General features: G+C 39.2%; 1 protein-coding gene across 1 annotated transcript; it reads left to right on the top strand.

The window, feature by feature from the left end:
* The first annotated feature begins 845 nt into the window (after window positions 1-845).
* Window positions 846-24,966, top strand: MBTPS1 (membrane bound transcription factor peptidase, site 1). Its single transcript, XM_003209636.4, has 22 exons — window positions 846-1,359; window positions 2,704-2,961; window positions 3,370-3,573; window positions 3,914-4,024; window positions 5,264-5,373; window positions 5,757-5,873; window positions 6,824-6,891; window positions 7,495-7,597; window positions 8,360-8,511; window positions 9,374-9,535; window positions 10,120-10,264; window positions 11,287-11,475; window positions 12,098-12,270; window positions 13,173-13,288; window positions 14,890-15,046; window positions 15,898-16,022; window positions 17,378-17,455; window positions 19,991-20,131; window positions 21,828-21,959; window positions 22,448-22,574; window positions 23,262-23,392; window positions 24,152-24,966. Exons 1-22 carry the CDS (start codon window positions 1,173-1,175, stop codon window positions 24,346-24,348), a joined length of 3,183 nt encoding a protein of 1,060 aa, XP_003209684.1. The 5' UTR covers window positions 846-1,172; the 3' UTR covers window positions 24,349-24,966.
* The last annotated feature ends 82 nt before the right edge of the window (window positions 24,967-25,048 follow it).

The following is a 25,048-nucleotide window of genomic DNA, read 5'->3' as shown; positions in this document are numbered from 1 at the left end:
CCCAGTGGCGGTAGGGACTTGCGGTGTAGCCGCCCGTGCCGGGTATTGCGGCCCGCGGGAATGCTGGGCAGCGCATCGGGCTGTGGGGCAGAAAGGTTCCTGTTCCTTCATCTTCTCACGGCCTTTCCACTGCCTGTTGCTGGTTCAGCGTTAGGATTGCATCGCAGTGTTTTTTGAATTCCACCTTGGAACAGAACAGGAAGAAGCTGCTCCTCCATGTGAAAATTATTTCCCACGTTGTTCTTTAATTTCTCACTGTTACATTTGCAAACCCAGCCCATTTTCTCAGGAGCCCTGTTGTGGTAGCCATGGTCCTGCTCAGGAAAGCCTGAAAGCCTCCTTTCATAACAATAATCTCTTTCAAGCATAGGAACTAAAAATTTGCTTGCTGTGGTGGTATTTCTTGTCCTTGCCAGCTGCAGGAATAGAGGTTCAGCCTCCTTCTGCTTGTGTCAAATTACATGCCAGAGCATTATCTCTATAGTCCGTGTTCCTAAGTAGAAACAACCCACCACCACTCTTCTTGAAGCACCCATGGACAGTTTCTATCATGCTTCACTTTGCTTTTATTTTTTCCTTGCATGGGTCTTGCATGTCAGTTGTTTTCACTCTGCTTCCATGAAGGGCAGTAGAGTTCAGTTGTCCCTGTTATCTGCTCTGTTGCCAAGTTAATACTTGAGTATCTCAGAGATGCCTGGTGTGAACCAAGAGCAGATTCAAGTGTTCTTGAAAAGTTACTAAATGAAACGTTAATAACTTTTTATTTATTATTTTTAATGCTAACTGCTGAAGGAATCTGCCTTTTGGGCTTTTTCAGGCTATACGTTTTACATGTGGATCTAACTATTTGCTGTATTGCCTTGCAGGTCAGCTTGCAAGCCACTTAGCTAATTCTTCTAGGGAGATAACTTTGCTCTCTGAAATGGAGTACAGGACTCAGCTACTATATCGTGAGTGACCGAATCATTTAATACAAAATGGAGAAGAAACGTAGAAAGAAATGAGCCTGTTTATTAGGCTTTACCTCAAAAGACAATGAAATCTGTACTTACTTCGGACACAGCTTTAAGAATATCCAGTTGAACGGCACAGTGAAATCAGCGTTTTCTGAAACAAAAATGAACTAGTTTATAAAGAAGAAGAGTGTGAATTGAATATATGGAGTTCTTGGAATGAAACCATTTTCCTTTATGACCATGAAGTTTGCAAACATCTGGTTTGTTCTGGTTGTTATTTTACTCTGTGGCAAAAAACACTTCAGTACCAGACTAGGGAATTCTTCTCATGAGGCTCAAATATGTCCTGGATGTTCTCACCTGACTTTGAAAGTGGAGTTCACTTCGACAGTCGTGGAGCATGGTAATAGAGTTGGGCAGTTAAAAATAAATAAATCCATGTGATGTTGAAGTTAATATTAATGAATTGTGACATTTGTGCAGTGGTAATATTCAGATGCACAGGTGGAACTTCTAAATTATCTGCATTCACACTGAGAAAGAATTTTATGAAGGTTCATGGTTTAACTGGACACAGAATTTGAAGAACAAGGAAAAGGAAGAGAGGGGGTAGTAAGGAGTATGTTAAAAGTAAAATAGAGCGTGGAGGTTCAGGTGAGCCAGCATGTTCACTTAGGTGTGGTTTCGTAGCTTTTTGTTTTGACACACCTAGTGGAATGAGAAAGACAAGGGGAAGTATGTGTGGTTTTGGGTTTTTTCTGTGAAAAATGTTTGAAAGCAATAATACGTTTGTGGAAAAGTAGCAAAGTAAGTGCAGAAGGAGCAAATGAAAGGCAAGCTGGGGCTGGTATCAATCCTGAGAGGATGAAGGATAACTGTAGAAAGGAGCAAATAAAATGGGTGCTGAATTGAATATGGTCTGCAGTGCTGAACAGAGCTAGCCACCAAAGTGTCAAAGGAAAGACAGATACTATTGATAGAGTGCAATTGGTGTGGCAGCTGTGTATGTGAAGAACGTGGGATAAATGTAATGTAGGTGTGCTGTATGAATGGCTAAGCATTGTGGAGGAAGGATGAACAATCAGTGCTTAACATTTATAGTTCTTACAGAATGCACAGATGCCATTTTTGACGACATCTCTGCTGTGTTTGAAACTAGTTTCACGTAACAAATTTTACTCTATCAGAAGTCAGTATCTAAATTGTCTTCAGTTTGTCATGGTAATAGATAATAGAACTGTTCCCATAATGGTGCTGTGTGTGTGCCTGAGCATTGACACACAATGTCTGTAATGGCATATTGCTCATTAGCTGGCAAAGGGCTTGTTGAGGTGATTGTGGCAGTGCACGATGGGTCTGTTTTCCACCCCCAAGTTATTAACCCAGATCAAGGGCTGGACTCTTGGGACCAGCTTTGTTCTCTGTGCATGTCAAAGTTGGTGTCAGTAATTTCCCTAAAACTCAATACGTCGTTCCCTCTCCTGTGTTCACCCCTGTCATTTCACCTTTCCATGCTATCACAATTCTTCCTTCATTTTGAAGACCTTTATCATATTTTAAGCGCTTCATCATGCAAAAACTTTATGTAGTACAGAAATAAATTTCAGACCTGTAAAGCAAAAAAAAAAAAAGTAGCCTCAAATTGTGCTTATTTATTTTGAATAAAGAGAAAGAAATGTTCAGTAACTTGAGTGCATGACTGAGCTGCTTTAAACATTGGTTCTGATAAACTGTACTCTTGTTCCAGAGTATATTGTGGCTTTTAATGGATACTTCACAGCTAAAGCTAGAAGTAAGTTTATTTCAAGTGCACTAAAAAGCAGTGATATTGAGAACTGGAGGATTGTACCTCGCAACAACCCAGCCAGCGACTATCCGAGTGATTTTGAGGTGATTCAGATCAATGAGAAACAGAAGGATGGCGTATTGACGCTGGAAGATCATCCAAACATCAAACGAGTAACTCCTCAGCGGAAGGTGTTCCGATCGCTCAAATATTCAGACTGTAAGTAATTTTTATGAGTTTGCATGAGATCTGCTTTGGAGAATTAAATTCTAGCTTAGCATTACACAAATGAAAAGTGCCCTGCAGTTTTTAACTTACAGTAGTCTATTCCTTTGCCTTTGAAATTATCGAGGTATCTCGCTGTACCTTTCTAAAAGCGTGGTGATGAATCCATCTACAGTGTAGAGACATTTCTTCTGCAGTAGTCAGTTAACAGAGTTTATTGGCCTCTATAGTAGGAAAAAATGAAGCTTTCACTGTTACTGAAGGCATTAATATACCTGGAAAAAATGGTTACTTGTCTAAAATCTTTGCTGTAACAGTTATGATGTGGATACTTGCATAAACAAAAACTTTTTTGTGTTTTTCTCATACTTTTTTTTTCTCCTTAATCTTAATTCTATGTAGCTGATCCTATGTTGCACTGCAATGAAACCAGATGGACTCAAAAATGGCAGTCGTCTCGTCCCTTGAGAAGGGCAAGTCTTTCTCTAGGTTCTGGCTTCTGGCATGCAACAGGTCGACATTCAAGCAGGCGTTTGTTGAGAGCTATCCCTCGCCAAGTTGCTCAAACTTTGCAGGCAGATGTCCTCTGGCAGATGGGTTACACAGGTATGCTGTTATTTGTTGGCTTAAGGAAAAATGACTTGGTTTACATGTATTAATCTCACTGGATGCCAGTTCCATAAAGGTTGAGCAATACTTTGTTTTGAGGTGTGCTGTTACAGAGCGCTCTTTGTGTGTGTGTGTGTGCATACTGTTCTTAAGAGGAAGTAGTTCTGTTTAGAATCTTTGGTTGAATTTCTGAAATGGAACAGGAAGTTTGCTTTAGAGCCACGAGTTAGTAACTCTGCAAAGTGTGTAGTACATTGAACATAAAAGTTTTCATTCACTTGACTGAACACATTAGTTATGAAGCTGAATCAGAAAAATCAATCCTTTATTGTCATAGGTGCTGGTGTAAGAGTAGCAGTGTTTGACACTGGACTGAGTGAGAAACATCCACATTTCAAAAATGTAAAGGAGAGAACAAACTGGACTAACGAGAGAACCTTGGATGATGGTGAGTTACTGTGTGCTGTTGGTGAGAGTTCCTGACAGTGTGCTGTTTCGTATTGTAAAACTACTGTTGCTGATGGGGTGGCAACATCTGCTAACGTTTATTGAGGCTAAGTATCTTGAGATTTTAAGCTTAATTTTGCAGCATCTGGAAAGTTTTGTACTCTTTATCAAATTCAACAAATAATATAAAGACTCCAGAAGGATGGTGCTTGTGTCACCCTTGAATCATATATGGCATCTCATAGTAGCTTTTGAAGAATGTCAGGGGAAGAAAAAATGCATTTTGCTGTTTCTCAATGCGTATGTGTTTCCATACTTAGGAGGGAGAATATTTTCCTTCTTCACTGTGCAGTCCTAAGCTAATTTGAGTTGGGAGCTTGCTGTAGTGTTTTTTCTAGCTTATATAGTTCTCCTCAACAGATGCTGTGCTGGCTTATGCCAATCAAGATTCAGAAAACCCTTTTATTTTCTGCAGTATGTTTGTGTTTGTTTTTCATGTGTCATCTGTAACTTGACCATATGCTTTCACAGATATTGATTTCATATTGTCTTGGTCAGTGAGTAAGCTGGCAATTTAATGCATTTAGAGTTCAGTATATATGCATATCTTGTTTGGCCTTTAGTGCATCTCCAGTTACATCACGCATGGTGTTTCTTTGCATTGTGGTTGTGATTGCATTCTCTTGTTTGCACTTTCTAGTAGTACTGTGCCCAGATTGTTACTGGGCAGGCAGATTTTGAGCATGTAAGTATAGTGCAGGAAGTCCCAGAAAGCAAAAGGAGTGTTATTTTTTGAGGAGAATGAAAAATACGCTTTCTTGTCTAATTTTTCACCCTTAACAAAGTGTGATTGTTGCAGAATCCAGATTAAAAAAAATCTTCTAAGAAGTTTACATAAACCTGTATTGGCCTTGTATCTTACATTTGCCAAAATAATCTTGTTCTCTCATTATTATCTTGTGTGAGTCTTGATGTCATTGGCAGCAATTAGGAGAGAGTGTATCACTGGTTTTCATCAGCTGGTTGTCTAGCTAGTTAGTGCTGGTAGTTCTGGCCTCTCTAAACTCAGTACCAAAATTTGTTTCAAAAAGATGAGAATTGAACCAAGTGTTTGCAGTTTGTTCTAAAGTCTGTTGGATTGATATGATTTTATTATAGGTGTTGATTAACAATGAAAATGAGTAAAAATGAAATGGTTTGGCTTCTAACATCTTGTTTTGTTACCTTCTGTCTGCGATAGGTTTAGGCCACGGAACTTTTGTAGCAGGTGTGATAGCCAGCATGAGAGAATGCCAGGGGTTTGCTCCAAATGCAGAACTGCACATTTTTAGAGTGTTCACCAATAACCAGGTAGCTGTTTTAAAGGTGTTTTAATGTATGTCTTTCCAGATAAATAGTGTTCAAATCCTTTTCTTGGGGAATGCTGCGAGTGCTTGTAAATGTTGATATATTTTCTTTTATATGTGTGATACATATACTGTTTATTCTATCTAAAAGATTATTACCAGATTTCTTACCAAATCAGAATTCTTCAGAAATTATATGTGTGGAAGTCATCTGTGTAGTGTTAAAACAGTCTCATAGCTATACTGAGCACTATAAATCCTAGTAGACCAGTGTTAGTTTTGTGCTTTATTTTTGTATTGTTTCACATCTCTCTCTCTGAAGCCTGTACTGTCATGGAATTGCTGGATTTTCCAGTGATAGTTTTTACTTTCTTCTTTGTTATGTAGGTCTCATATACGTCTTGGTTTCTGGATGCCTTTAATTATGCAATTCTAAAGAAGATAGATGTGTTGAATCTAAGTATTGGTGGACCAGACTTCATGGATCATCCATTTGTTGACAAGGTTGGTTGGTATGAGGAAGGAAAAGCTCCCACGGCCGTGTTGTTTGTATCCCTGGACTTGCAGAGCTGCTTGTTTACCACTGCTCCTGATAAGTTCTGGTTCCACAGTCAGTCCTGAGGAGTTTCTTGTGCATCAGAGAAATTCTGTACAGGTGTACAGGCTCTTAGGTATATCTTTAGGGAATGGGTAAAAAAGAAACCAACACGAACTCACAAGTATTCACAGAGCTGGAGAAATATGCCCTTTTACAAAATGCTGCGTGTATTGCCAGGAGGCATGACTGACAAGCAGGCAACTAACTAGAGCCCTATGCAAGAAACTTAACTGAAATCCAGCCCTGCTTTTTCAAATCTCTGCATAATTAATTTATCTCATGCTAAAAATGAAAAAATCGTTAAGAACGAATAAGTAAAAGTACAGGTAGGCGATTCAGTTTTGTAATTATAGATTTGTTCAGCTATTTATCATTGTGTCAGGTTCCCTGAATTGTTGATATATACTTGAAAATCATTAAGTGAATTATGTTAAAAGGACAAAATCTTTCTCTGAAAAGGTAATAAAGGTGCTTAAAAAGTTTCTTTTTTTAAATTGAAAATCTGCATTGAAATTTAATTTGACAGTGACTTCAGTACTCACTCCTGAGCAATTTTTGGAGGGAATTCTTTGATTTGTGCTTCTGGAGTGTTTTCTTACAGGCAGTTTTTCCTTTGATGCAACCTGAGTAAGTACAGTTAGCAGTGAAGCTGTGATGGCTGTTACTGATCATGTAATCTTAAGAATTGCTTGCATTTAGTACTGAATATACCAATGAGATGTATTTGTTTTGTAAGTCTCGGTAAGAAAGAGAGGTAGGCTAATCAGTTGCTTACATCATGCCCTAGAGTTTGTGTTTGTTCTCAAAGTCCCTTCTTCGGCAGCAGAACATTATTAAAAATGTTAATTTTTTGTAGGTGTGGGAACTGACAGCTAACAATGTAATCATGGTCTCTGCTATTGGCAATGATGGCCCATTGTATGGGTAAGTTTCAGAGATCACCTTAAAGAAAAGCAGGTATAATGTTTTATGTTTTTGAAAGTAGTTGTATTTGGACTGGAGGGTATTTTCTTCTCCTTTTTGCTATAATATATTTATAGAAAGTGACCTAAGTTAGACATCCTCCTTTGTCTCATTATTTGCCTTAGAGTATATTTTTGAATTAGGTGGCTATTTTTTATTCAGTGAAATGTTAGGAAAGGAATGATAGAACTTCGACTGATACTGCTGCACTAGTATAAACAGGCATCTTTGAGTACACATAAGACTTAAAGAACACAGAATGCTCAAACCAGAATGCTTAGCATTTATCTAAAATAAATGCCTAAAATCAGATTTTGTTGTGTCTGGAAGAAAAGCGTATTGGTAGTGTAAGTTTTGGAGTTACTAAGTGCTTGAAATGTTTCTTTTAGTCATAGAACATAATTATATCAGGTAGGACCGAAATTTGTTTCTGTGCAGGTTAGAAAGAGTGGCTGACAAAAATTTAATGACAGTGTTTTCTGTTTTCAGTATAAATTTGTGGCTTTAATGGTGGCCTTAGTTTTTTTTTTAATAATTACTGTCTTGCTAACTGTCAACTTGTAGGACTCTTAATAACCCTGCTGACCAGATGGATGTGATTGGAGTAGGTGGCATTGACTTTGAAGATAATATAGCTCGCTTTTCATCTAGGGGAATGACCACTTGGGTAAGATACTTGCACAGCGGCCAGCCGCTTTTGTACCTAGAATAAAGATTTTTAAAAGGGAGCCTTTTTCAGAGAGATAATATCATGCAGCTGATGTTTGTGGCGTAAACAGTGATAAAAATTGAATACATGGAATATCAGAATTGTAAGAGATCAATGAAAGACCTGAAGCAAGAAGCTTAATACTCATCATTTATCATTAAAGTTGACCACTTTTGGCATTCTTGTTGTACTTGTAAAATGCCAAGTGTCATTTGAATTACAGTGCCCTGTATGGGCAGATCTCTGATCTTGTCCTTTGTTTAATAGAAAACTCTTAGCCTTTCCAGATGCTACATGTAACACTGTGCATATTTGATAGCCTTTCTGTTTGCAGTTGACTGTTGAACTGAGGTTCATGTACTGCACATGTGATTTTATATGAGATTGTGTTATGATCTTGATTGAAGACTGATGTATTTCATTCCTTTGTGCTGCTTCTCATTAGCTAGTAGCAGAAGGGTTATTGTTTTGTCAGTAGTTTCATGCTTAACTTAGTGGAGCGTTTGTTGACATACTTTTTCTGGGTCGATACACTGAGGAGTTGCTATAAAGGGCTTGAGTCTGTCTTTAGGTGTTACTTGGTATTTTGTGATGCTGAACCCTACCTGATTTAGTGATAATTTTACTTCTGAATTATTTGCATTAGTTAGTTTAAATACTTAAATGAAACAGCCAGTTCATTATGAATCAGGACACTGATCCATCCATTTTCTTTCACAGGAGCTGCCTGGAGGTTATGGTAGAGTGAAGCCTGATATTGTTACCTATGGCTCTGGAGTGAGAGGTTCTGGTATGAAAGGTGGATGCCGCTCTCTTTCTGGGACAAGTGTAGCATCTCCTGTAGTGGCGGGTGCTGTCACGTTGTTAGTAAGGTAAGCCTTTAGTAACAGCCCCTTAGAAGATGCAGATGCAGGAGGACCGTAAGAAACTCTTAAGAGGATCCACCAAATGAAAATAAATTACATTTACATGTAGGAAAACAAACTCAAGGGATGGAATTGGTGTTCTTCTACCCAAGACATGATCATGTCTGACTGGCTCTAACTTTCCTGGGAAAAACCTGAGGATTGTTTTGAATAGTTAGGTATTTGAAAATATAGCTGGGGAGAACAGTTTTACAAAGTAATTTTGTTAAATGTTTAATGATATTTAGTTGCTTTTGTTTTTCCTGTTGTAAAAGAACAGCTGTTCAAAGTAGGCACCTGTAGCTGATAACTATCTGAATATTTGTTTTATAGTATGTAGGGCTTTTATGGTTATTGCCCAGTTACGTAACTCACCTACTGCACACAGAAGAGTTTGAAAGGAATGTAGGAGTTACAGGTTTCTGCTTTGTGTTTGTCGCTGTTGCTACTTAAGGATAAGAAATTTTATTTGAAAAAATCTGTCCAAAACCTCAAATGAGCAATGCAACAGAAGGTTGCGTTACAAGGGCTTGGATTTTCAGAATCTTTTACTTAGCAAATAGAATTATAGTGACTACTGGTCATGGAGCATGCTGTAAGGAGAAAAGTTGATACAACGTTGGTTTTCAAGAGAGGCATCGTAAGATTGTCACTCCTGTTTCCATCTTCAACTGTTCCAAGGAGAAATCAAGTAGATGTTGTATGCGGCAACCTAATTTTTATTTGCATTTTCTTTAAATGAAACAGAACCTTAAGGCAAAACGTAAAAAGGACTAGCTAGAAACTATACTGAAGGCCACCTGAAGTGACGCATTGTTTCCCATTTCAGCACAGTTCAGAAGCGTGAAATGGTGAATCCAGCAAGTATGAAGCAGGCACTTATTGCATCGGCACGTAGACTTCCTGGAGTCAACATGTTTGAACAAGGACATGGCAAGTTGGATCTTCTGAGAGCTTATCAGATCCTCAACAGCTATAAACCACAGGCCAGGTTAATTTTAATCCTCAATTAATCAACAGTACACTATAATCTGCTATATTTCTTTAAGAGAGCAGATGATATGCATGTAATACAGTTGAGCAATCTATGCTTATGCAACAAAGCAAACTTGTGTAGATCTTACATGATCAGGAAGCGTTAATTTTGACAGGAGAGGCAATGAAAAACCACTGTGTTTTCTACCCATGTTAGAGCTTGAAGTCTCAGAGCTAAATTTACTTTCCTTTCTAGGCTCTGTTCAACTCTCTGGTGTTATTCATAATGCAACCTAGAACAAAATGGAGCAGTAGTTACATACTAGTTTTCCAGAACATTCTCACTGTGCTGAAAAGTTTCTTTTCCTTTGTAGGAAAAAAAAAACAAAAACCACAAAACACTCTCAAATCTTAAGGGGGGGGGAGGGAAGGGAAGATTTTGGGATGCATTTGAGAAGTGAGATAGCGAGATGAGCTGTAACTGGCATGTTTTGCCAGTAGTTTTTTCATATGTCAGTTTTGTGTAGTGGCTTGTACTTCTATTTGTTGTTGTTTGTTCTTTTTTTTTGTTAAATTTTACCTCCTCTATCCTTCCTATAGTTTGAGTCCAAGCTATATTGACTTGACGGAATGTCCATACATGTGGCCTTATTGTTCGCAGCCCATATACTATGGAGGCATGCCAACCATTGTTAATGTTACTATTCTTAATGGTATGGGAGTCACTGGGAGAATTATAGACAAGGTAAGACTGAATGTTCTTCCAAGACCCAACTGTGTTCATAAAAGCTTCCTAGGAAGGACTACTTCAGCTAATAAATTTGATAGAACATACAAGCATTCTCACCAAGTATGGTGAGAGCAGGAGATGTAGAACGTTTGGTTTTAAAGGATGCACCCAGGTAGGTTTATCCCCATGATCTGTCTGCAAGTTCCAGCAACGCACTGGTTTCAGGGGTGTGTAGTGTTTTGTCTTTGTAAAACCAGTTTTGACTGACAGGTACTTAGAGATTTCTTTATATTATCTGCTAGCATTTAAGAACTTCTGGATCTTTTGTGTGAGACATGAGACAAAAATGATAAGACATCTCTGAAAAGGATCCTGATGTTACAAATTATGACTCTTGACTGGGGTCAGAATGACCCAAATGTGTTGACTTCTCAAGGCCTGCTGCAAAATCTGTTGCTTTATGCCAGTAATGTTGAATTTGTTGATTGACTAGGGAGAATTTTTTTTTAAGAGTAAACATAAAAGAGATATGTGAACTGGGAAAATCTCCTATCCTAAGAATCTAGCCAGTGTAAATGAGCTTAATTTGAACATCTTACTGTGAATCCTGAGGTCTGTTGGTCTGTTTTAGATTTAAACTTATGCTTAAGAGTATAGAAGCTTTTATAACTAGCTGATGGTAATGCTTAGAGACAGCCATTGTAATCAGCCTGAGTCTCTTACACCCATAACCATTTTTGTTATAGAAAGGAAATTTCATGTCTTTGCCAATATTTTCTTTTTGTACAGGATGGCAAAATGTTAAACTGGGTGCACTTAGTGTGCTTTTCATAGATCTTCCTTGAGTCCTTCCTCTGGGAAGTCTGCATTTTGGATCATGAAGGCTGTCATGATTGGTTTGATTCACTGTCACACTGTCATGTATCTTTTGGGATTATGTACATTTTGAAATTTGGCATAATCTTCAGAAGAATGAGATTTGATGATTCTGACTGCAAATACTGTTTTACCAACGTTCAGTTTTCTTCCTTTCACAGCCAGACTGGCAACCCTATCTCCCACAAAATGGGGATAACATTGAAGTGGCTTTCTCCTATTCCCCTGTGTTATGGCCTTGGTCTGGATACTTGGCAATTTCTATCTCTGTAGCAAAGAGAGCAGCATCTTGGGAAGGCATTGCTCAAGGGCATGTTATGATCACAGTATCATCCCCTGCAGAAAATAAAGTTAGTTCTGGTTTGTTTTTTGGGAGGGATGGGGGGTTTGAGGTGAAGGGAAGGAGGGATGATGGTGGTAGTTTTAATTAAAATTCCTTCACTACAAACCCTTATTTTTATGGGGCATCTCTGGTCCTGTAATGTGAAGCATAAGTTACATAATGATCAGAGCACTGAAAAGTGCAAATAATAATCCTTAAAACTGAGTGCAAGATTAACCTTTGAATTGAATATGCTTTAGTGTTTTTTGAAAACGTGTTTGTGAGATTTGCATTTACTTATTATGAATTCTGAGTAATGTGTTTTGAAAAAGAGATGACTTAAATATTGTTTTGCCAGAACCCTAGTTAACTATTCTTGAGGAGACTTTAAGGTTTTGAACAGTTGAACCAAATTACAATTGTAGCATATTTACAGTATTTTATGTTCTGAGTGGAAATAAAAGCAGTTGAGTGTAGAAAATGCAGTAAAGTGATTTAAGGCAGAAGTCATCTCTTGTTCTCCTTAGTTGGCGGTACTAGTGAGTAAAAATACAGTAGATACCTCCATTTTTCCAGTCTCTTACAATCCACAGTTGGTGAACATTGCTGTAGGGGGAAATAATTTCACAGTGATTTGTTCTGTCCTTCAGTCCAAGAGCGGTGCGGAGCAGACTTCGACAGTGAAGCTGCCCATAAAAGTGAAGATTATTCCTACTCCACCTCGTAGTAAGCGAGTCCTTTGGGATCAGTATCATAATCTCCGTTATCCACCAGGATACTTCCCCAGGGATAATTTGAGGATGAAGAATGATCCACTAGATTGGTATTTATCTCAGGTTCTATTAAATCAGTATTTCTTGATTGCATGCTAATGATATCTAATAATGTTTCTGAGTTCCAGAGAGCCCTGACCTTATTCAGTGTGGTGTGGAAGTTCCTTTTACAATAAATCCATGAACAGCTCTTAGCTTCTGCATGCTTTTTCTTTGTGCAATTTTTTTTATATTATTATTGCTCTCTGTGGTTTTGATTCATGTAAAACGAAAAGCTTTTCAAACATTTAGGATGCAGTTGTTTTGCTTTCATGGTGTAAATTTTTCCTTTATGCCCTGATTTCTCCCAGGGAATTGAGGGGAACACTTAATTAGCCACTTTGGCATTACCAAAATAAAGAGTGGCTGACCTGTAGTCTTTCATGGATGGAAAGGGAAAGCATCCAAACATACAAAAAAATGTATAAATGTAGATTAATTGGATCAGTGATCTTGCTTTTGTGAATCTGCTCAGAACATGGAGATAGGACAAGTAGAGTGCAACTTCCCTTCTGAGTTCCAGCAATTACAGGTCATCCTGTGTGCTCCCTCCAGCTAATAGTTAAAGCTGTTCTTACAGTCTCCTCAGCAAGGAGGAAGTCCTATGAAGGATATCTGATTTTAATGCAGCAGTGTTCCTATGTGATGTGATGCAAGCGATACAGAACTGTGCTTTTTAAGGGACATTCTCTAACTTTGACTGTATTACTACATCTGTAGCTCTTGAAACTAGTGTTAGGAAAAAAATTGCAAGAGGAGATGGTGCTTGGGAAACCACAGATTATCCCTTGAACAAAAAAAAAAGTTCTTTTAGAAAAGGGTCTAGGAAATAATCTGTAATTAGAGGATTTAAATCATGTTCTGCATGCCAAATTTGAATGTCTTCGACATTTTTCTTCTGTCTTTTCTTAAGGAATGGTGACCATATCCACACAAACTTCAGGGACATGTATCAGCACCTAAGAAGCATGGGTTACTTTGTTGAGGTTCTTGGTTCCCCATTTACATGTTTTGATGCAAGTCAGTATGGTAAGCATGTGTTATTTATATGCTAATGTTAATTAGTGTAAAGTGTTGCTGCAGGAGCTTACTTGAGAGTCTGGTGAATTAGTACAGTTCTCTCTTGAAAAAATGAGGAGAGAAGCCCCTCTGTTTTCAGTTCTGTGGAGGCAGAACTGTATTTTCCTGAAGATTTTTGCAAGTCAAAATGAAGCATGGGTGAATTGTGGACTCAAATTGAGAATGTCTGTTCTGTTTGTTTGTTTTGTTGTTTTTTTTTTTCCTCAGCAGTGGTATTTTGAAACATCAGTATTTGTGGATAGTGGGGAATTACTACATTCCTGCTATATGCTAGCAGACAAGTGTGGTTTGTTTCTTCTGTGTTTGGTTTGGAGATGTGGTAGATTTGCCAGGCAGGGAGCAAACTGAGCTGTCTGTGATCTTTTCTGCTCCCAAGTGATCCTCTAGTTGGCCCTGACTAACTCCAAAAGGACCATCTTCTCTTCTGGACTAGGATGTTCTTCAATAGATTGTGAAGTGAGGGTGCAGTCTCCTGACAGATTTTTAGTTCTAGAAATGTTAGTAGTAGGCTTTCCTTTTTCTTGATTCTTCGATAAATATTGTACGTTTGCTTTCTGAGTTAGCAGATGCACAACTGAAGGCAGGAATGGTAGCCTGTAAAAGCATAATGAAGTAGTTTCTGTCCTGAGACTCCTAGATTGTTGAAAGGGCACCACAAGGACAAGCCTGCTTTGCATGGGTAGTTTTGTCAACCACAACTCACATTTCTGCTTAGGAGAATGGAGAAATTAGGAGACTAGAAGACTTGGCTTTTGGATTGCTAAAATAGACTGAGCTGGGATATGAGTGCTTTCTGTGTCTGAGGAATGTGAGTAGGTAGAGGTGAAGGAGGGAAGAGAACAGAAATGCATGTGGAAGTGGAATAAATTTGTTAAATGAAATGAAGAAAAAACTGGAATAGAAGGCTTCTAATAACAACTCTGGTAAAACCATGGTAAACCTTCAGTAGCAGTGGGGGGCAAATAATGTAATTGTTAATATGGTTATAAATAAAATTACTTAAGAGTTGTACTTTCATGGGAATCGATTTAACAAAGCAGGGAAATTTCTTCCAATCTTACAGACCGTGCCAAATGAGGCTTTGGAATTAGAATAGGTAGCAGGACATTCTGTGTGATCTTGACATTTGCTGGCACCTCTGAACGTGAATGATTTTGTCTCTTCAGACTGAAGTTAGTATACAACGACACTATAGTTAAGGTAGCAGTGAGCAGCAGAGATATCTAAGTCCAGCTCCTCTGCACTCTGGCTTCTCATAGAATGGCTCGGGTTGGAAGGGACCTTAAAGATCATCTTGTTCCAACCCCATCGTCCAGATCCTTAACTAGCCAAGATTTACATTATCCTTGAGAATGGAAATTCCCTCACCTCTCTGGGCAATCAGAAAGTGAAGAAGTGAAATGGCTTGATATTTAGAAGTAAGCTACTTGTTTGTTTCTTTACAGTCATGCAGAAAAAGTGCAAAACATTCATTTGTGTTAACTTTTGCATGGGTTGCAGTAATAGTAATCACATCAGTATGAACACTGTTTTTGCTTTTTTATACACAGGGACTTTACTGATGGTGGACAGTGAGGAAGAGTATTTTCCTGAAGAGATCACCAAGCTGAGGAGGGATGTTGATAATGGACTTTCACTTATCGTGTTCAGTGACTGGTACAACACATCTGTAATGAGAAAAGTCAAGTTTTATGATGAAAACACAAGGTATCTGTTTCTTTCATTTCTATGGGAAATAAATGTCATAGAATTGTTGTTTTGTGGATGTACTGCCCTAAAAATTCTGAATGTGATAATTGTATTTAATCACCTGCACCGCTTTTACACTGTCTCTAAGAAATGCCTCAAGAATAACACCGACCTTAAGCTGCAAAGCTGAAGGAGAATACCTGTCTACTTTATTACAGTTGTGAACCTCTCTCTTGGTAATGTAATCTTTTAAAGTCCAGAAAAACATTTACAATAGAAAGAAATAAAAGATTGAAGACTAGTAAAGAAAAATGGATATGTTTTTAGTTTGGAGAACAGAATAAAAAGCAAATGCAGCTTGCAAACTGTATTACTGGACTGTGCACCCAATACTGGAAATACTCCAGTATATTATATAAAGGGAAATAAACTAATATCAACAGTGGTGGAAAAGGCCCTCATAATTAATGTAGTTGCCACATGTTCCATGGTAAGCTTGAAAGATCTGCATCTTGGGGGCAAGTAACACTTTGCTTCATTAGAAATACTAGAAGCAAGTGACACGACTGTGAGTTTTGCTTCATCATTGTCGAATAGATAAGCTAAGACTGATTTATTTTTTTTCTAGCAAATTTATGTAGGAAACTGGAATGTACTGAGAACTTTGCACCATTACTACTTCTGTTCAGAAGCATAGGTGTCAAACAGGGACAGGTGCTTGTGTGCTCCTGTAGTTAAATGAGGCTTTGAGATACATTTTGTTATTTAAGGGACTTGGAAAAAATCCACATGTAGAGGATTTTTTATAATACAAGCTCTAGGAATATACTCTGTATACTAATAAACTCTATTACCCTCTCTATTTATAGGCAGTGGTGGATGCCTGATACTGGAGGTGCTAATATACCAGCTCTAAATGATCTGCTTTCTGTCTGGAATATGGCCTTCAGCGATGGGCTGTATGAAGGTGATTTTACCATGGCAAGTCATGAAAGTGAGTACTGGAGTCATTGTCTGTGCAGCCTATGAGACAGTAGCTTGTTTGGAGAATAGTGTGAGGATCAGCTTGAATGAGAGTCAAGGGAACTGCTTTGAGAGTGAGTGAAAAGAGTTTAATAAGCATGCTTAAATGATTACTTCCTATACTGATTCATTTTCAGATGAGATAACAAACATTCTGATTACATAGAATCATAGAATGGCCTGGGTTGAAAAGGAGCACAATGCTCACTTAGTTCCAACCCCCTGCTGTGTGCAGGTTGCCAACCAGCAGCCCAGGCTGTCCAGAGCCACATCCAGCCTGGCCTTGAATGCCTCCAGGGATGGGGCATCCACAGCCTCCTTGGGCAACCTGTTCCAGTGCCTCACCACCCTCTGGCTGAAAGACTTCCTCCTAATATCCAACCTAAACCTCCCCTGTCTCAGTTTAAAACCATTCCCCCCTTGTCCTATCACCATCCACCCTGTAAACAGCTGTTCCCCTTCCTGTTTATACGCTCTCTTCAAGGATTGGAAGGCCACAATGAGGTCTCCCCAGAGCCTTCTCTTCTCCAAGCTAAATAAGCCCAGTTCCCTCAACCTTTCTTCATGGTTGAATTCAGGTGCAGTTCACTGAATTATATTCTTGAGGTATTGTCTGTATGTACTATAAATTAGTTGCCAGGATGAGGCCTTCAGCTTCATCATGGTTTTACTTCTGTGGTTAAGTAAAAATTTGAAATGGTGGAGGAAGAAAATCAGTGAGGAGACTTTCCTTAGAATATTCCAATTTAGACGTGTCTCAGCAGCCTGAGATGCTTTATAAATTCCTATTCTTGTCATCTTTTGAATTGTGCAGTATCCTGAAGTTAGTATGCTTTACTGTTTTCAAGTTCACAGGGCACAGGCCCCATGACCTAAGTGTTTTCAGGCTTTCTAGGTCTAGCGAATGTCCTTTTTTTCTGACCTAGTCACTTGATGTTTTCATGCTTTGTTTCTAAATCTCTGTCTTCTGACCAGTTCGTTGGAATGTGTATGTGAACAGAGAAGGCACCAGAACTGAGGTGCTCTCCAGTATTGATTGAAGGAGACAAGTTCTCTCTATAAATAATGAACATTAGTGTGAACAACTGTATTTCTTTTTGTGGTTGGTGAAGCTTTTCAGTTTAAAAAAGTGTAGTAAACAGGTTTGAAAGCGAGGTGAGCCTGTGCTTAGGGGAATGCCTTACGTGTGAATACATGTACAAAATACACAAATCCAGAGAAAATTTCCTGGGAGATTTTTTCTATGCCTGTTTTGACAGCTGACTGAGTTATGGTGGGAAGGTGTCATTTTTTTGTCTGCAAATGCGATTTTGTGTTGTCTTTCAGTGAATTATGCATCAGGATGCAGTATCGCGAAGTTTCCAGAAGATGGCATCGTAATTGCACAGACTTTTAAGGATCAAGGTATGCATTTCCTTCTCTTTTCTCTGTGCTTTAAGTTGTATTTTGTAGTTGAAAGCAAAGTTACAAAATCTAAAGGTGTAAGAACTGTGGAGTGAAAAATGCATTGAAAGGATAGGGCTGGACTGAGAATGTACTGAAAGAGGCCTGGAGTCCATCTTCCAAAAGACAGACTGGGGGAGCTGGGCTTGTTCAGCCTGGACAAGACACAGCTCCAGGGGTACAGCCTTCCAGTACTTGAAGGGAACTTGTAAACGGGAGAGAGACTGACTTTTTACATTATATGACTTGGAGGAATGGCTTTAAACTAAATGAAGGGAAATTTAGGTTAGGTGTTAGGAAGAATTTTTTTCTAAGGGGATGGTGAGGCCCTGGCACTGCTGCCCATATAACATGTGGGTGCCCCACCTCTCGAGGTGCACAAGGCCAGGCTGGATGGGGCTCTGGGCAGCCTGAGCTGGTGGGAGGCACTGTGCCTTGGCAGGGAGTTGGAACTGGATGGGCTTGGAGGTCCCTTCTATGTCACTCTATGATTCTCTTATAGGTATTTTTTCATTTTGTCTAGTTGGATATCTAACAGGAAGCTGCAATATGGCAGCATATATTTTTTACATAGTTTAGTTTTTATACAGTGCAGCAATATCAAAGTGTATGTATGCAGTCTTTTATTATATTTGCTATCTGTAAACACATCTGCCTGTGTGTGTCTTCAGGCGGAAAGGATTGTTCCTTGTCCATGTTTCTCACAAACTGTAAATGATATTGAGCTATGTCCATATGCAGAATTAATCCAATCACTGCCAAATTTGGTATGAGTGTTTGGGTAGCCATAATGATCTAAAGATAGAGGTAAGGAGGATTTTGTTAGACAAAGTGTCTCCTACTGGTATCTTCTAAGGGAAATGTTTTAGGCTCATAGGAAGGCTGTACTTTCAGACTGGAGGAGTTCTCTGTGCTTATCCTTTCTCTTTAGTTTTATTGTAGCATCGTATTTATGGAGTAGTAATTCAAATTTGTAATGGCAGCAGGTGATGTAAAAAAAAATAATGTTTTTTAAGGGCTAATGGAGACATTTTCTGGAACAGTAAGGAACTCATTCATGTGAATCTTTTGGAGAGCAGACGATATCCCTGAAATGCTGTATGGTGATGATGTGGTTGTTTATGGGAGAAAGAGAGAGACTGTGTGTTTGACAGGTAGCCTGCTGCACCTGCTTTCTCTGTTGAATCCTTTTCATTCCAGTTCATGAAACAAAAGAGGTCTGTGTTTTGGTTCTGTTTTTTGAAGACAATGTAAAAAGTGAAGGCAACCTAAATACTTAGCATTTGAAGCTGGTCGTCTTATTTTGGATTTTGAAGTGGGTGTTAGAGATAGGAAACCTTTAATCTAAAAACGGCTTTCATTTCATGAATAAACTAAGATGGTTCTTCTCTTGCTGTTCATGGCAGCCTGCAGTTCACTGGAGATATAATATCTGTGATACAAAGGGAGTTTACAGCTGTGTGCCCTCTGGGTTTTGCTGCACACACCCATCCATATGCCAAGAGACCTTCCTTTGTTTGCTTTTTTTTTTCCATCTTTTCCATTCACTGGTTGTCTGAGTTACCACAGTAAATATTTCACAAACATGTTTTAAGCTGCCAGTTCATTATTCAGTTATTTGCCATACTTTCAGAGGCAGACTTGTAAATGATACTTCAAAAATTGCTGTGATAGTGGTGCAAGTGTTTCAGAAGAGACTGATCTGGGTGCAGTGACAGCTGGCTCTACCTGCTGGCTGCAAGAGTGCCTGGGGTGGGGGGCAGCTGCAATTGGCCCAAGTGGGGACAAGCAGTGGAAAATTCGTGTTTCTTTTGTTCTTTGGGAATATGTATCCGTACTAGACCATACCTTTCTTTGTTCATAAATTGAAAGGAGAACAGGCAAAGTGCGAGGGAAAGCAGTGCTGCAGAGTTGCTGAAATGCAAGCCCGGCAGCCTTCCCCTGAATTGCTTCTGTAAACAAGTTCAGTCAGAGCCCTCATCTCACAGCTGCTGTTAACAGACAGGTGTCAAAGTTCATGGAATGTCTCTATTCTCTTTTTTTGTTGCGTAGTAGATTTTCTTGTAGCAGTAGATAGACATGACAGCAAATAAGTCAGCAAAGAGCAGTATGCACTGTGACGGCTGATTTTTAAGATACTACATGTAGCCTTCTATAGAAGGGCTAAAACAACGTAAAAGGATTTTTAAGGCAGATCACTTTGGTTTAAAACTCATTCATGAAAATATTAGGATTTTTTTATTCAAGAACGTTGAAGATAATCCATGATGAGAGTTTTTTCAGTTCTCCACAGAAGTAAGAAAACATCAGTATCAGTGGGAAGCTTCATGATCAGGGTCTTGGAGCAGCTTCTTTTTTACTGTAACATGGCTTTTTTAAAAAACACTTCTCATAAATGTGTTCATGAAGAAGTGAACATGATGGCATTTGTAAGTTTGTGGTGTGGACTAACTGGTGTTTGTTTTCAGGCAATGAAATTTGTGTGCTTTCCTTTAGGTCTTGAAGTTTTAAAACAGGAGACTGCTGTAATTGAAAACGTTCCTATTTTGGGACTTTACCAAGTTCCTTCTGAAGGTGGTGGCAGGATCGTTCTGTATGGTGACTCGAATTGCTTGGATGACAGCCATCGACAGAAAGGTGTGTATGCTTTGACACACAGGAAGAAATATTTTTCTTAAGCAGGCAAGTGTCTGTGGGTTAGTAACATCTCCCACCAGAAATGGATGGATTTTCTAGGGAATCTCTAAACAATTCCTGCTTGGTTATTTATCTTGTTATCTTGTTATCTTTCAGAACTCTGCTGAAAATGGTGTAACGTGCAGCTGGAACAAAAGAATGCTGCATGTTAAATGACTTCTGAGGAGTGGGAGCATTTTCCCCCTATACAACTCTAACCTGTTTTTCCATTACAGATGACCTATGTGTTGATTTTAATGTTTTCTGTTTGGTTGGTTGGTTTTGTTTTTTGCAGTGTTTTTGTTTTTTGCAGTGTTTTTGTTTCCAGGAACTGTGAATGCATGCTTGAAGTTGTGAAGAAACCATTAGCAGACCTCTTTGCTTTTTTCCCTGTTGCATTTCAGAATGTTACTTACCGTTATGAATTTTGTTTTGCAATTTCTCATCCCTTTGCGATATTCCCTTCTGTAACATTCCCTTCTGTAACAAGTGCCTCCTCTGTGTGCTATGGCTTATTGAAAGCATTTAGCCTAAGAGAAGATGTGGAGCTTTAGTAGAGAATGGTGCTTTGTGACTTTCCTAATGCTGTTAAATTCAGTGTGACCTGTGGTACAGGAAAATGGGGAAGGCTCTCAAATCCTTCAAAGTTTGCTTTTAAGTTGTGAACCAGCTATGTCTCCTGTAGAGACATCGTTTGCTTTAACTGATGTAAATTCCTCACATTTGTGAATATAAATCCTTAAAATCTGATTGACCTCTTTAACAATCAAAGGGGAGGGACACCAGGATTATGAAGATTAATTCTTGTTCCCAGTCAAGTATTCACTGGCAGGAGAGGATCTGAGAAAAGTTGTTTGCAGTCAGTGGAAATAGGTGGTAAGATGTCATTCCACTTCTGAAATGGAAATTTCAGGCAATTGTGATGTTAGCCACGTGGAGTGCTTGTTCAGCAGGGGTGGCACTGTATGGAAGGGCGGTAGTTTTCTGGAGAAAATGCCATTGAAATGCAAAGGAGAACCATGATGAAGTATATTGTGATATTCCCAGACTGATTTATCCCGTAGCTGCTTTTCCTTTAGCTGAGATGTAGCCAGAATCTTTTCCTTTTACTTTTTAGCTTATTTTTTCATATAAAGCTTGAGAAAGCAAAGGAATTATAACTTTCCACTGAAAACACTGCCTAGTTCTTAATTTTCTTTGCAAGCTATTATTATATCCTCCTAAAGGGTTGCTTCTTTTTTTCCATCATAAAAATGATAACAAAAGATAACAGGAGCTCTGAGCTGCTCGTCTTTCCACAGTGGAAACCCCCTAATTTTTTCAGGGAGTTGGATGGCCTTGCCCTAACTAGAATTCCTGCATTTGAAACCTGCCATTCTATGACCTATTCCCCAAAAAGCCTGATTTGGTACAGAAGACAAGAAGGTATTTTAAGAGTGAATAGATTATTTTTGTGTCTTTGTATTGATGGAGGAGGAGTGCTTGACAGTTACATCTTGCTGAAATTAGGCTTAGAACTTCAGAAGGAGAATAACAAGAATGAGAAACTACTTGTGCTTCTGAATGTTACGATACACTACTTAACAGTAAGACGAGCCATTTGAAATGTAACTTAATGCACATTTTGTTCTGGGGTTTGGGTCTATGAAACCCACAGATTGCTTTTGGCTCCTGGATTCCCTCCTGCAGTACACTTCCTATGGCGTGATGCCTCCAAGTCTCAGCCATTCTGAAAACCGACAGCGACCGCCGTCAGGAGAGGGCTGTTCTCTCCCAGAGCGGATGGAAGGTGAGAGTCTTATTTACGAGTAGAGCCTGCAACTAATGTTATACTCAGGGATGTCTGAGTGAAATTTGGAAAGACCCACACAGGCCTTTGACAATAAGGTTAGCTTGGGATGAGCTTTGATGTTTTACTAGAAGAGAGCACCTTCAAGCTTTAGGGATCTCTAATGATACTATCATGGTTTGACTAAAGAAAATGTTCTGCTCATAGAACTATTTTCGGCGCCTCCATTCTGCTAGGAGGTGTTCTAGTTACTGGCTACAGAGCGTGCATAAAATCTGGTATCACATGTTGGCCAGCAAAACTTGGCTTATTGTAGGAGCACAGTCTTACTGTTTTGTAAGGTACCCTTAATTAGAATTAACAGTTCTAACTCTGAGATTTAGCTGTGAGTCATTACTGTAAATAGCTCCTGATTTTACAGCAGCTCCATTTAGCTGGAGGCAAATGTTGGGAACTGTATTTCTGACACAGTCTGCTGTGAATCGCAGGTAACCATCTCCATCGATACTCAAAGGTGCTAGAGGCTCACTTGGGAGACCCTAAACCCCGTTCCCTTCCTGCTTGTCCTCATCTGTCCTGGGCCAAACCGCAGCCTCTGAATGAAACTGCTCCCAGGTTAGTATACATCTGTCTTAAAATTCTATAAAAAGTCTGGCTTCCAAGTTCAGCTTGAAAATTACTTGTTTCATCTGCGTTTGAAAAGGACAGCTGGAATTCCTTTCCTAGAGAAAGACAAGATTGTAAAGAGAAATAGTGATTAATGCCACTTCAGTGAATAATTCTGACTCACCTGTTAGTTACGCTGTATTTTGTGAAACAGATTTTTAAAATAGCTTCACAAGTCAATGCCTTTTTATGATTGAGTGATTCCAACTTAAAGTTCAAGGGCTTGCTTAAATCCATCATCTGTGCATGCCTTTGAAATAGTTTACTGAAGCACTTCCTGGGACAGCTCTCCTAACTGTGCCTTCCAGTGTATTATTTATCAATCACTTGGAGGTAAATGCGTCAGCATATAGCCCATACTTGTCTGCAGAGCTCCTAGTGGTAATGTCTGCTAGTCTGCATTCAAGAAAGACAGTTGCTAATAGATAGATGTTGATCTAATTGCATCCCTGTGACATCTGAATGTAACTTGGGAGGCCTGTAAGCTGCAAAAACCAGAGCATATAGGATTATCATTCAGGTCCATGTTAGTGAGTAGCTAGTAGGTTTCAGCTGTCACTTTCTATGCATTTTTCTGCAAAATTCCTTGCATTACTGAAGTAAGTGTGCAGACATCTGTCTTTACATTTCTTCTAGCAACCTTTGGAAGCATCAAAAGTTACTGTCAATTGACCTTGATAAAGTGGCTCTGCCCAGTTTTCGACAGAACCGACCCCAGGTGAGACCACTGTCCCCTGGAGAAAGTGGAGCATGGGACATTCCTGGAGGTATGTACTGAAAGATTTGAAAGATTGTATTTTAGGTCAAGGGAAGACATATTTCCTTTCAGTTGTGGAAAAAATGCAAATGTCAGTATGGTTGTGTTGTTTAAGACTGACTGATGAAGTCTGAGAGAAGTATTTTTGCTCACTTGAAAGGAGCCATGTGTGGCATACAGAGAGGAAGATTCTGATAAGTGCTCTTTGGCCAGCCCAGGTTTATTTTGGCACCATTAGTAGACAGCAGTAGTTCCTGTCCTTGGGAGTTCTGCTGATGAGAATTCTTTGTGTGAGCACACAGATGTAAAAGCAGAGTCCAGAAGAACTAGAACAGTGCTTTGGGGAAGATGTTATGCTAAGAATGTAGAGCTTGGAACAGCTCCTTACAAGCTTGGTGCTGCGTGTCCAGCTGGAAACCTCTTAAAGCCTCACACACGTTCTTTTCTCAGTCTGAGCCGCAAGTCCAAATGATGCCTTTAAAAAGGAAGGGTTGTGTAGTTTGTCCTCACTGTGTGCTAGCGCAATCTCCAGAGCAGCAGCAGAATCACTTATCTTAAAGCATGAGGAACAGAAGGTTCTTGTTATAAGGAAATCTGGGTTATGTTTTCATGTTCCCAAGTAGGTCAAGGTGGAAATGCCGGTACTTTTCTGTGAAGTTAGTTAGCATCCTGTCTTATTTCTGCTAATTGTTCTGCAGTTGTTAATCTTCCCGTCTGAAATGTAATCTGCTTGTAGCTCGTGTGGCCACAAACCTCTTTGCCTCTCTAGGTATAATGCCTGGACGGTACAACCAGGACGTAGGACAGACTATTCCAGTCTTTGCTTTTCTCGGTGCCATGGTGGTTCTGGCGTTCTTTGTGGTGCAGATCAACAAAGCGAAAAGCAGGCCAAAGAGACGGAAACCGCGAGTGAAGCGGCCGCAGCTCATGCAACAGGTTCATCCACCAAAGACGCCTTCTGTGTGAAAGCTCTCACTTGCCAAAGATGACCTCCTTTTACTGATTGCTTTTCTGGATAGTTGATCACTCCCGGCAGAGGTGCAACAAACATGGTGATCGTACTGGCAATATACATCTGACATCATCTCACAGTCTTTGGCTTCTGGAGAGAAAAAAAAGGACCTCAGCTAATCATTTGTACATAAAACTGCAGCTTTAAGCAGCCATGCCCACCAAAGACTCGAATGCTATTGAACAGGCTGCTTAGTCACTACATATCCCATGAGGGAGAAAATGGACCTTTTTTTGTAAGCTGACCAAACTAAAATTTATTTGTTTAGAGGCTATTTTCTATATTTATTGTTGGGGAGGGAGGGGGGAGAAGTCACTTTAAGGACATCTGCTAAGGAAACGCAAGTGCATTTTTTGGATAGGATGCAATTTTCTAGAATGGTTTAATGCTGAAGAGTGTAACTTCATCAAAGGAGGGAGGGCGCAGGAGAGACTAGTACAAATCAGTTTGACATAGTTCCGCAGTTTATTTTTATAAAGCCAACTACTATGATGTTTTGTAATTTTTGGTCATGATTTCACCATTGTTGGTGAAGCAGATTTTCAATAAATACGTTATCTCTATGAAGCTGAGACAGAGTACTGCACAGCTTGCTTTCTGCTGCCTGTGAGAGAGTGAGCAAATTGTTGAATAGTGAAAATTTTCACTCCTTCC

The sequence above is a fragment of the Meleagris gallopavo genome, chromosome 13 (genome assembly GCF_000146605.3).
Source record: "Meleagris gallopavo isolate NT-WF06-2002-E0010 breed Aviagen turkey brand Nicholas breeding stock chromosome 13, Turkey_5.1, whole genome shotgun sequence".
Classification (NCBI taxonomy): Eukaryota; Metazoa; Chordata; class Aves; order Galliformes; family Phasianidae; genus Meleagris; species Meleagris gallopavo.
Note: the sequence above shows the minus strand (reverse complement) of the source record. Positions and strands in the feature narration are given on the sequence as shown.